At 75.2% G+C, this 12,079-nt stretch overlaps 1 protein-coding gene across 6 annotated transcripts in view; it reads left to right on the forward strand.

Annotated features, from left to right (window-relative positions):
• The window catches only part of PCGF1 (polycomb group ring finger 1), a 37,348-nt gene that overhangs the window by 8,888 nt on the left and 16,381 nt on the right, over window positions 1–12,079 (forward strand). For all 6 annotated transcript variants that reach the window (XM_073657905.1, XM_073657890.1, XM_073657886.1 and 3 more), the window contains 2 exons: window positions 9,434–9,542; window positions 10,249–10,282. In XM_073657905.1, coding sequence (XP_073514006.1) covers window positions 9,434–9,542; window positions 10,249–10,282 — 143 coding nt within the window. The remainder of the gene's footprint in view (window positions 1–9,433; window positions 9,543–10,248; window positions 10,283–12,079) is intronic.

Raw genomic sequence — 12,079 nt, forward strand, 5'->3', positions numbered from 1 at the left:
TCCACCGCCCCCCCTCGCTGCGCCTGTCCCTCCACCGCCCCCCTCGCTGCGCCTGTCCCTCCACCGCCCCCCCTCGCTGCGCCTGTCCCTCCACCGCCCCCCCTCGCTGCGCCTGTCCCTCCACCGCCCCCCCTCGCTGCGCCTGTCCCTCCACCGCCCCCCCTGCTGCGCCTGTCCCTCCACCGCCCCCCCTCGCTGCGCCTGTCCCTCCACCGCCCCCCCTCGCTGCGCCTGTCCCTCCACCGCCCCCCCTCGCTGCGCCTGTCCCTCCACCGCCCCCCCTCGCTGCGCCTGTCCCTCCACCGCCCCCCCTCGCTGCGCCTGTCCCTCCACCGCCCCCCCTCGCTGCGCCTGTCCCTCCACCGCCCCCCCTCGCTGCGCCTGTCCCTCCACCGCCCCCCCTCGCTGCGCCTGTCCCTCCACCGCCCCCCCTCGCTGCGCCTGTCCCTCCACCGCCCCCCCTCGCTGCGCCTGTCCCTCCACCGCCCCCCCTCGCTGCGCCTGTCCCTCCACCGCCCCCCCTCGCTGCGCCTGTCCCTCCACCGCCCCCCCTCGCTGCGCCTGTCCCTCCACCGCCCCCCCTCGCTGCGCCTGTCCCTCCACCGCCCCCCCTCGCTGCGCCTGTCCCTCCACCGCCCCCCCTCGCTGCGCCTGTCCCTCCACCGCCCCCCCTCGCTGCGCCTGTCCCTCCACCGCCCCCCCTCGCTGCGCCTGTCCCTCCACCGCCCCCCCTCGCTGCGCCTGTCCCTCCACCGCCCCCCCTCGCTGCGCCTGTCCCTCCACCGCCCCCCCTCGCTGCGCCTGTCCCTCCACCGCCCCCCCTCGCTGCGCCTGTCCCTCCACCGCCCCCCCTCGCTGCGCCTGTCCCTCCACCGCCCCCCCTCGCTGCGCCTGTCCCTCCACCGCCCCCCCTCGCTGCGCCTGTCCCTCCACCGCCCCCCCTCGCTGCGCCTGTCCCTCCACCGCCCCCCCTCGCTGCGCCTGTCCCTCCACCGCCCCCCCTCGCTGCGCCTGTCCCTCCACCGCCCCCCCTCGCTGCGCCTGTCCCTCCACCGCCCCCCCTCGCTGCGCCTGTCCCTCCACCGCCCCCCCTCGCTGCGCCTGTCCCTCCACCGCCCCCCCTCGCTGCGCCTGTCCCTCCACCGCCCCCCCTCGCTGCGCCTGTCCCTCCACCGCCCCCCCTCGCTGCGCCTGTCCCTCCACCGCCCCCCCTCGCTGCGCCTGTCCCTCCACCGCCCCCCCTCGCTGCGCCTGTCCCTCCACCGCCCCCCCTCGCTGCGCCTGTCCCTCCACCGCCCCCCCTCGCTGCGCCTGTCCCTCCACCGCCCCCCCTCGCTGCGCCTGTCCCTCCACCGCCCCCCCTCGCTGCGCCTGTCCCTCCACCGCCCCCCCTCGCTGCGCCTGTCCCTCCACCGCCCCCCCTCGCTGCGCCTGTCCCTCCACCGCCCCCCCTCGCTGCGCCTGTCCCTCCACCGCCCCCCCTCGCTGCGCCTGTCCCTCCACCGCCCCCCCTCGCTGCGCCTGTCCCTCCACCGCCCCCCCTCGCTGCGCCTGTCCCTCCACCGCCCCCCCTCGCTGCGCCTGTCCCTCCACCGCCCCCCCTCGCTGCGCCTGTCCCTCCACCGCCCCCCCTCGCTGCGCCTGTCCCTCCACCGCCCCCCCTCGCTGCGCCTGTCCCTCCACCGCCCCCCCTCGCTGCGCCTGTCCCTCCACCTCCCCCCCCTCGCTGCGCCTGTCCCTCCACCTCCCCCCCCCCCTCGCTGCGCCTGTCCCTCCACCTCCCCCCCCCCTCGCTGCGCCTGTCCCTCCACCTCCCCCCCCCTCGCTGCGCCTGTCCCTCCACCTCCCCCCCCCTCGCTGCGCCTGTCCCTCCACCTCCCCCCCCCTCGCTGCGCCTGTCCCTCCACCTCCCCCCCCTCGCTGCGCCTGTCCCTCCACCTCCCCCCCCTCGCTGCGCCTGTCCCTCCACCTCCCCCCCCTCGCTGCGCCTGTCCCTCCACCTCCCCCCCCCTCGCTGCGCCTGTCCCTCCACCTCTCCCCCCTCGCTGCGCCTGTCCCTCCACCCCCCCCCCTCGCTGCGCCTGTCCCTCCCCCCCCCTCGCTGCGCCTGTCCCTCCACCTCCCCCCCCTCGCTGCGCCTGTCCCTCCACCTCCCCCCCCTCGCTGCGCCTGTCCCTCCACCTCCCCCCCCCTCGCTGCGCCTGTCCCTCCACCTCCCCCCCCTCGCTGCGCCTGTCCCTCCACCTCCCCCCCCCCTCGCTGCGCCTGTCCCTCCACCTCCCCCCCCTCGCTGCGCCTGTCCCCCCCCCTCGCTGCGCCTGTCCCTCCACCTCGCTGCGCCTGTCCCTCCACCCCCCCCTCGCTGCGCCTGTCCCTCCACCTCCCCCCCCCCTCGCTGCGCCTGTCCCTCCACCTCCCCCCCCCCTCGCTGCGCCTGTCCCTCCACCCCCCCCTCGCTGCGCCTGTCCCTCCACCCCCCCTCGCTGCGCCTGTCCCTCCACCCCCCCTCGCTGCGCCTGTCCCTCCACCGCCCCCCCTCGCTGCGCCTGTCCCTCCACCGCCCCCCCCTCGCTGCGCCTGTCCCTCCACCGCCCCCCCCTCGCTGCGCCTGTCCCGCCGCCACCGCCCCCCCCTCGCTGCGCCTGTCCCTCCACCTCCCCCCCCCTCGCTGCGCCTGTCCCTCCACCCCCCCCTCGCTGCGCCTGTCCCTCCACCCCCCCCTCGCTGCGCCTGTCCCTCCACCCCCCCCCTCGCTGCGCCTGTCCCTCCACCCCCCCCCTCGCTGCGCCTGTCCCTCCACCCCCCCCCCCCTCGCTGCGCCTGTCCCTCCACCTCCCCCCCCCTCGCTGCGCCTGTCCCTCCACCTCCCCCCCCCTCGCTGCGCCTGTCCCTCCACCTCCCCCCCCTCGCTGCGCCTGTCCCTCCACCTCCCCCCCCCTCGCTGCGCCTGTCCCTCCACCTCCCCCCCCTCGCTGCGCCTGTCCCTCCACCTCCCCCCCCCTCGCTGCGCCTGTCCCTCCACCTCCCCCCCCCCTCGCTGCGCCTGTCCCTCCACCTCCCCCCCCCCTCGCTGCGCCTGTCCCTCCACCGCCCCCCCTCGCTGCGCCTGTCCCTCCACCGCCCCCCCTCGCTGCGCCTGTCCCTCCACCGCCCCCCCTCGCTGCGCCTGTCCCTCCACCTCCCCCCCCCTCGCTGCGCCTGTCCCTCCACCTCCCCCCCCCTCGCTGCGCCTGTCCCTCCACCCCCCCCCCTCGCTGCGCCTGTCCCTCCACCTCCCCCCCCTCGCTGCGCCTGTCCCTCCACCCCCCCCCTCGCTGCGCCTGTCCCTCCACCGCCCCCCCTCGCTGCGCCTGTCCCTCCACCGCCCCCCCTCGCTGCGCCTGTCCCTCCACCGCCCCCCCTCGCTGCGCCTGTCCCTCCACCGCCCCCCCTCGCTGCGCCTGTCCCTCCACCGCCCCCCCTCGCTGCGCCTGTCCCTCCACCGCCCCCCCTCGCTGCGCCTGTCCCTCCACCGCCCCCCCTCGCTGCGCCTGTCCCTCCACCGCCCCCCCTCGCTGCGCCTGTCCCTCCACCGCCCCCCCTCGCTGCGCCTGTCCCTCCACCGCCCCCCCTCGCTGCGCCTGTCCCTCCACCGCCCCCCCTCGCTGCGCCTGTCCCTCCACCGCCCCCCCTCGCTGCGCCTGTCCCTCCACCGCCCCCCCTCGCTGCGCCTGTCCCTCCACCGCCCCCCCTCGCTGCGCCTGTCCCTCCACCGCCCCCCCTCGCTGCGCCTGTCCCTCCACCGCCCCCCCTCGCTGCGCCTGTCCCTCCACCGCCCCCCCTCGCTGCGCCTGTCCCTCCACCGCCCCCCCTCGCTGCGCCTGTCCCTCCACCGCCCCCCCTCGCTGCGCCTGTCCCTCCACCGCCCCCCTCGCTGCGCCTGTCCCTCCACCGCCCCCCCTCGCTGCGCCTGTCCCTCCACCGCCCCCCCTCGCTGCGCCTGTCCCTCCACCGCCCCCCCTCGCTGCGCCTGTCCCTCCACCGCCCCCCCTCGCTGCGCCTGTCCCTCCACCGCCCCCCCTCGCTGCGCCTGTCCCTCCACCGCCCCCCCTCGCTGCGCCTGTCCCTCCACCGCCCCCCCTCGCTGCGCCTGTCCCTCCACCTCCCCCCCTCGCTGCGCCTGTCCCTCCACCTCCCCCCCCCCCTCGCTGCGCCTGTCCCTCCACCTCCCCCCCCCCTCGCTGCGCCTGTCCCTCCACCTCCCCCCCCCCTCGCTGCGCCTGTCCCTCCACCTCCCCCCCCCCCTCGCTGCGCCTGTCCCTCCACCTCCCCCCCCCCTCGCTGCGCCTGTCCCTCCACCTCCCCCCCCCCTCGCTGCGCCTGTCCCTCCACCCCCCCCCCCTCGCTGCGCCTGTCCCTCCACCTCCCCCCCCCCCTCGCTGCGCCTGTCCCTCCACCTCCCCCCCCCCTCGCTGCGCCTGTCCCTCCACCTCCCCCCCCTCGCTGCGCCTGTCCCTCCACCTCCCCCCCCTCGCTGCGCCTGTCCCTCCACCTCCCCCCCCCTCGCTGCGCCTGTCCCTCCACCTCTCCCCCCTCGCTGCGCCTGTCCCTCCACCCCCCCCCCTCGCTGCGCCTGTCCCTCCCACCCCCCTCGCTGCGCCTGTCCCTCCACCTCCCCCCCCCTCGCTGCGCCTGTCCCTCCACCTCCCCCCCCCTCGCTGCGCCTGTCCCTCCACCTCCCCCCCCTCGCTGCGCCTGTCCCTCCACCTCCCCCCCCTCGCTGCGCCTGTCCCTCCACCTCCCCCCCCCTCGCTGCGCCTGTCCCTCCACCTCCCCCCCCTCGCTGCGCCTGTCCCCCCCCCTCGCTGCGCCTGTCCCTCCACCTCGCTGCGCCTGTCCCTCCACCCCCCCCTCGCTGCGCCTGTCCCTCCACCTCCCCCCCCCCCTCGCTGCGCCTGTCCCTCCACCTCCCCCCCCCCTCGCTGCGCCTGTCCCTCCACCCCCCCCTCGCTGCGCCTGTCCCTCCACCCCCCCCTCGCTGCGCCTGTCCCTCCACCCCCCCCTCGCTGCGCCTGTCCCTCCACCGCCCCCCCTCGCTGCGCCTGTCCCTCCACCGCCCCCCCCTCGCTGCGCCTGTCCCTCCACCGCCCCCCCCTCGCTGCGCCTGTCCCGCCGCCACCGCCCCCCCTCGCTGCGCCTGTCCCTCCACCTCCCCCCCCCTCGCTGCGCCTGTCCCTCCACCCCCCCCTCGCTGCGCCTGTCCCTCCACCCCCCCCTCGCTGCGCCTGTCCCTCCACCCCCCCCCTCGCTGCGCCTGTCCCTCCACCTCCCCCCCCTCGCTGCGCCTGTCCCTCCACCCCCCCCCCTCGCTGCGCCTGTCCCTCCACCTCCCCCCCCCTCGCTGCGCCTGTCCCTCCACCCCCCCCCCTCGCTGCGCCTGTCCCTCCACCGCCCCCCCTCGCTGCGCCTGTCCCTCCACCGCCCCCCCTCGCTGCGCCTGTCCCTCCACCGCCCCCCCTCGCTGCGCCTGTCCCTCCACCGCCCCCCCTCGCTGCGCCTGTCCCTCCACCGCCCCCCCTCGCTGCGCCTGTCCCTCCACCGCCCCCCCTCGCTGCGCCTGTCCCTCCACCGCCCCCCCTCGCTGCGCCTGTCCCTCCACCGCCCCCCCTCGCTGCGCCTGTCCCTCCACCGCCCCCCCTCGCTGCGCCTGTCCCTCCACCGCCCCCCCTCGCTGCGCCTGTCCCTCCACCGCCCCCCCTCGCTGCGCCTGTCCCTCCACCGCCCCCCCTCGCTGCGCCTGTCCCTCCACCGCCCCCCCTCGCTGCGCCTGTCCCTCCACCGCCCCCCCTCGCTGCGCCTGTCCCTCCACCGCCCCCCCTCGCTGCGCCTGTCCCTCCACCGCCCCCCCTCGCTGCGCCTGTCCCTCCACCGCCCCCCCTCGCTGCGCCTGTCCCTCCACCGCCCCCCCTCGCTGCGCCTGTCCCTCCACCGCCCCCCCTCGCTGCGCCTGTCCCTCCACCGCCCCCCCTCGCTGCGCCTGTCCCTCCACCGCCCCCCCTCGCTGCGCCTGTCCCTCCACCGCCCCCCCTCGCTGCGCCTGTCCCTCCACCGCCCCCCCTCGCTGCGCCTGTCCCTCCACCGCCCCCCCTCGCTGCGCCTGTCCCTCCACCGCCCCCCCTCGCTGCGCCTGTCCCTCCACCGCCCCCCCTCGCTGCGCCTGTCCCTCCACCGCCCCCCCTCGCTGCGCCTGTCCCTCCACCGCCCCCCCTCGCTGCGCCTGTCCCTCCACCGCCCCCCCTCGCTGCGCCTGTCCCTCCACCTCCCCCCCCTCGCTGCGCCTGTCCCTCCACCTCCCCCCCCCCCTCGCTGCGCCTGTCCCTCCACCTCCCCCCCCCCTCGCTGCGCCTGTCCCTCCACCTCCCCCCCCCCCCTCGCTGCGCCTGTCCCTCCACCTCCCCCCCCCCCTCGCTGCGCCTGTCCCTCCACCTCCCCCCCCCCTCGCTGCGCCTGTCCCTCCACCTCCCCCCCCCCTCGCTGCGCCTGTCCCTCCACCCCCCCCCCTCGCTGCGCCTGTCCCTCCACCTCCCCCCCCCCCTCGCTGCGCCTGTCCCTCCACCTCCCCCCCCCCTCGCTGCGCCTGTCCCTCCACCTCCCCCCCCTCGCTGCGCCTGTCCCTCCACCTCCCCCCCCTCGCTGCGCCTGTCCCTCCACCTCCCCCCCTCGCTGCGCCTGTCCCTCCACCTCCCCCCCCTCGCTGCGCCTGTCCCTCCACCTCTCCCCCCTCGCTGCGCCTGTCCCTCCACCCCCCCCCCTCGCTGCGCCTGTCCCTCCCCCCCCTCGCTGCGCCTGTCCCTCCACCTCCCCCCCCTCGCTGCGCCTGTCCCTCCACCTCCCCCCCCCTCGCTGCGCCTGTCCCTCCACCTCCCCCCCCTCGCTGCGCCTGTCCCTCCACCTCCCCCCCCTCGCTGCGCCTGTCCCTCCACCTCCCCCCCCCTCGCTGCGCCTGTCCCTCCACCTCCCCCCCCTCGCTGCGCCTGTCCCCCCCCCTCGCTGCGCCTGTCCCTCCACCTCGCTGCGCCTGTCCCTCCACCCCCCCCTCGCTGCGCCTGTCCCTCCACCTCCCCCCCCCCCTCGCTGCGCCTGTCCCTCCACCTCCCCCCCCCCCTCGCTGCGCCTGTCCCTCCACCCCCCCCCTCGCTGCGCCTGTCCCTCCACCCCCCCCCTCGCTGCGCCTGTCCCTCCACCCCCCCCTCGCTGCGCCTGTCCCTCCACCGCCCCCCCTCGCTGCGCCTGTCCCTCCACCGCCCCCCCCCTCGCTGCGCCTGTCCCTCCACCGCCCCCCCCTCGCTGCGCCTGTCCCGCCGCCACCGCCCCCCCCTCGCTGCGCCTGTCCCTCCACCTCCCCCCCCCCTCGCTGCGCCTGTCCCTCCACCCCCCCCTCGCTGCGCCTGTCCCTCCACCCCCCCCTCGCTGCGCCTGTCCCTCCACCCCCCCCTCGCTGCGCCTGTCCCTCCACCCCCCCCTCGCTGCGCCTGTCCCTCCACCCCCCCCCTCGCTGCGCCTGTCCCTCCACCTCCCCCCCCCCTCGCTGCGCCTGTCCCTCCACCTCCCCCCCCCTCGCTGCGCCTGTCCCTCCACCTCCCCCCCCTCGCTGCGCCTGTCCCTCCACCTCCCCCCCCTCGCTGCGCCTGTCCCTCCACCTCCCCCCCCTCGCTGCGCCTGTCCCTCCACCTCCCCCCCCCCCCTCGCTGCGCCTGTCCCTCCACCTCCCCCCCCCCTCGCTGCGCCTGTCCCTCCACCTCCCCCCCCCTCGCTGCGCCTGTCCCTCCACCGCCCCCCCTCGCTGCGCCTGTCCCTCCACCGCCCCCCTCGCTGCGCCTGTCCCTCCACCTCCCCCCCCTCGCTGCGCCTGTCCCTCCACCCCCCCCCCTCGCTGCGCCTGTCCCTCCACCTCCCCCCCCCCCTCGCTGCGCCTGTCCCTCCACCGCCCCCCCTCGCTGCGCCTGTCCCTCCACCGCCCCCCTCGCTGCGCCTGTCCCTCCACCGCCCCCCCCCTCGCTGCCCCTGTCCCGCTCACCCCTCCCCTCACTACAGGCTCACTGCCCTGTACCCCCTCACTGCCCCTGTACCCCCTCTCTGCGCCTGTCCGTCCACCGCCCCCCCTCTCTGCGCCTGTCCCTCCACCGCCCCCCCTCTCTGCGCCTGTCCCGCTCACCCCTCCCCTCACTGCAGGCTCACTGCCCCTGTACCCCCTCGCTGCGCCTGTCCCTCCACCGCCCCCCCTCCTCGCTGCGCCTGTCCCTCCACCGCCCCCCCTCCTCGCTGCGCCTGTCCCTCCACCGCCCCCCCTCCTCGCTGCGCCTGTCCCTCCACCGCCCCCCCCCCCCTCGCTGCGCCTGTCCCTCTCACCCCTCCCCTCCCCTCACTGCAGGCCCACTGCCCCGTACCCCCTCGCTGCGCCTGTCCCTCCACCGCCCCCCCTCCTCGCTGCGCCTGTCCCTCCACCGCCCCCCCTCCTCGCTGCGCCTGTCCCTCTCACCCCTCCCCTCCCCTCACTGCAGGCTCACTGCCCCTGTACCCCCTCGCTGCGCCTGTCCCTCCACCGCCCCCCTCCTCGCTGCGCCTGTCCCTCTCACCCCTCCCCTCCCCTCACTGCAGGCTCACTGCCCCTGTACCTCCTCGCTGCGCCTGTCCCTCCACCGCCCCCCCTCCTCGCTGCGCCTGTCCCTCCACCGCCCCCCCTCCTCGCTGCGCCTGTCCCTCCACCGCCCCCCCTCCTCGCTGCGCCTGTCCCTCCACCGCCCCCCCTCCTCGCTGCGCCTGTCCCTCTCACCCCTCCCCTCCCCTCACTGCAGGCTCACTGCCCCTGTACCCCCTCGCTGCGCCTGTCCCTCCACCGCCCCCCCTCCTCGCTGCGCCTGTCCCTCCACCGCCCCCCCTCCTCGCTGCGCCTGTCCCTCCACCGCCCCCCCTCCTCGCTGCGCCTGTCCCTCTCACCCCTCCCCTCCCCTCACTGCAGGCTCACTGCCCCTGTACCCCCTCGCTGCGCCTGTCCCTCCACCGCCCCCCCTCCTCGCTGCGCCTGTCCCTCCACCGCCCCCCCTCCTCGCTGCGCCTGTCCCTCCACCGCCCCCCCTCCTCGCTGCGCCTGTCCCTCTCACCCCTCCCCTCCCCTCACTGCAGGCTCACTGCCCCTGTACCCCCTCGCTGCGCTTGTCCCTTCACTGTCCCGCTCACTGCCCCTGTGCCTGTTCTCCTCTCACTGCCCCTGTGCCTGTTCCTCAACCGTCACCCCCTCTCGCTGCGCCTCTCGCGCTCACCCCTCCCCTCACTGCCCCTGTACCCCCTCACTGCCCCTGTACCCCCTCACTGCAGGATTACTCTTGGCGCCCCCTTCGCCATTCTCTCCTCCTGCTTCCTCCCGGTGGTGTAACGCTAATCTGCTCTCTCCTAGATCCGGTGGTGGATGTCTCTCGGTTATCGGTCTCGCTGGCTGTCTCTCAGAGCACCTCGCACTACTATAGGAATGATGAACATGTCAGCCTGTGCCTGGAGAAGACAGGGTAACTGCGCTCCTATCTCCCCTATAAATGCCGCATGTGTAGCCCCCGCCTCATACTTGGTTAACAGTATGGGATCAAAGACTAAGGTCATAATTACCAGAAGAGTGAGGCTTCTGGGTAACGTCATGGTGGGAGTGTGATGCTAGGTATGGAGAGAAACCAGCATATACGACGGGAAAAGGAGAGAGAGCCCTACCACTAAGGAGAGTGGAGACCCCTAAATAGGACGACAAACCCGGACTCCCCTATAGACCCCCTAAATAGGTGCAGAACCTATCGCCGAGCAGGAAACCTGGCCCTATCTGACCCTAAGGCCCTAGGTGGGCAGGGGAGGGGTGAGCACTAAGTCAGCCCCACTATAACTAAAGGACACACGGGAAACAAACGGGAATATACTTAACTCCAAGATGACACCGGAAAAAGCACGGCAAACATCCACGAGGGACTCCAAGGTAACTCCAGCCGACTACTAGAACCCCCGGCCCGAATAGGTAACACGCCGTCACCAGCAACGATCCGAGGGTATGTAAGGACACAGCAAGGACCTGCTGATTAACAGCAGAAAGGTGAGGGAACCTCAGGGTCCTAAACTAAAAGGTATGATCCCCAAGCAGGTGGAGTGGGCTGTGGACACTAGTCGGCCGTCTCGAGCTGCACCAGAACAGCGCCTTTTCGTCATCATCTCACATCTCGTCTTGATTTTCAGGTCTGGTAAAGATAAAAAGAAGTTCTTCCTACAGGTAAGTCATCTATGCTCTCCCCCCGATGCCCCTCGCCTCCGATCCCTCAGTCACTGCTCTACCCCGATGCCCCTCGCCTCCGATCCCTCACCGTCGCTCCTCTCCCCCGATGCCCCTCGCCTCCGATCCCTCACCGTCGCTGCTCTCCCCTGATGCCCCTCGCCTCCGATCCCTCACCGTCGCTGCTCTCCCCTGATGCCCCTCGCCTCCGATCCCTCACCGTCGCTGCTCTCCCCTGATGCCCCTCGCCTCCGATCCCTCACCGTCGCTGCTCTCCCCCGATGCCCCCCGCCTCCGATCCCTCACCGTCGCTGCTCTCCCCCGATGCCCCTCGCCTCCGATCCCTCACCGTCGCTGCTCTCCCCCGATGCCCCTCGCCTCCGATCCCTCACCGTCGCTGCTCTCCCCCGATGCCCCTCGCCTCCGATCCCTCACCGTCGCTGCTCTCCCCCGATGCCCCTCGCCTCCGATCCCTCACCGTCGCTGCTCTCCCCCGATGCCCCTCGCCTCCGATCCCTCAGTCGCTGCTCTCCCCCGATGCCCCTCTCCTCCGATCCCTCAGTCGCTGCTCTCCCCCGATGCCCCTCGCCTCCGATGCCCCTCGCCTCCGATCCCTCACAGTCGCTGCTCTCCCCCGATGCCCCTCGCCTCCGATCCCTCACAGTCGCTGCTCTCCCCCGATGCCCCTCGCCTCCGATCCCTCAGTCGCTGCTCTCCCCCGATGCCCCTCGCCTCCGATCCCTCAGTCGCTGCTCTCCCCCGATGCCCCTCGCCTCCGATCCCTCACAGTCGCTGCTCTCCCCGATGCCCCTCGCCTCCGATCCCTCACAGTCGCTGCTCTCCCCCGATGCCCCTCGCCTCCGATCCCTCCAGTCGCTGCTCTCCCCCGATGCCCCTCGCCTCCGATCCCTCACAGTCGCTGCTCTCCCCCGATGCCCCTCGCCTCCGATCCCTCACAGTCGCTGCTCTCCCCCGATGCCCCTCGCCTCCGATCCCTCACAGTCGCTGCTCTCCCCCGATGCCCCTCGCCTCCGATCCCTCACAGTCGCTGCTCTCCCCCGATGCCCCTCGCCTCCGATCCCTCACAGTCGCTGCTCTCCCCCGATGCCCCTCGCCTCCGATCCCTCACAGTCGCTGCTCTCCCCCGATGCCCCTCGCCTCCGATCCCTCACAGTCGCTGCTCTCCCCCGATGCCCCTCGCCTCCGATCCCTCACAGTCGCTGCTCTCCCCCGATGCCCCTCGCCTCCGATCCCTCACAGTCGCTGCTCTCCCCCGATGCCCCTCGCCTCCGATCCCTCACAGTCGCTGCTCTCCCCCGATGCCCCTCGCCTCCGATCCCTCACAGTCGCTGCTCTCCCCCGATGCCCCTCGCCTCCGATCCCTCACAGTCGCTGCTCTCCCCCGATGCCCCTCGCCTCCGATCCCTCACAGTCGCTGCTCTCCCCCGATGCCCCTCGCCTCCGATCCCTCACAGTCGCTGCTCTCCCCCGATGCCCCTCGCCTCCGATCCCTCACAGTCGCTGCTCTCCCCCGATGCCCCTCGCCTCCTCCGATCCCTCACAGTCGCTGCTCTCCCCCGATGCCCCTCGCCTCCGATCCCTCACAGTCGCTGCTCTCCCCCGATGCCCCTCGCCTCCGATCCCTCACAGTCGCTGCTCTCCCCCGATGCCCCTCGCCTCCGATCCCTCAGTCGCTGCTCTCCCCCGATGCCCCTCGCCTCCGATCCCTCACAGTCGCTGCTCTCCCCCGATGCCCCTCGCCTCCGATCCCTCACAGTCGCTGCTCTCCCCCGATGC

This window comes from Phyllobates terribilis, unplaced genomic scaffold (assembly GCF_046119375.1).
Source record: "Phyllobates terribilis strain yellow unplaced genomic scaffold, ASM4611937v1 Scaffold_1__5_contigs__length_1240528914, whole genome shotgun sequence".
NCBI lineage: Eukaryota > Metazoa > Chordata > Amphibia > Anura > Dendrobatidae > Phyllobates > Phyllobates terribilis.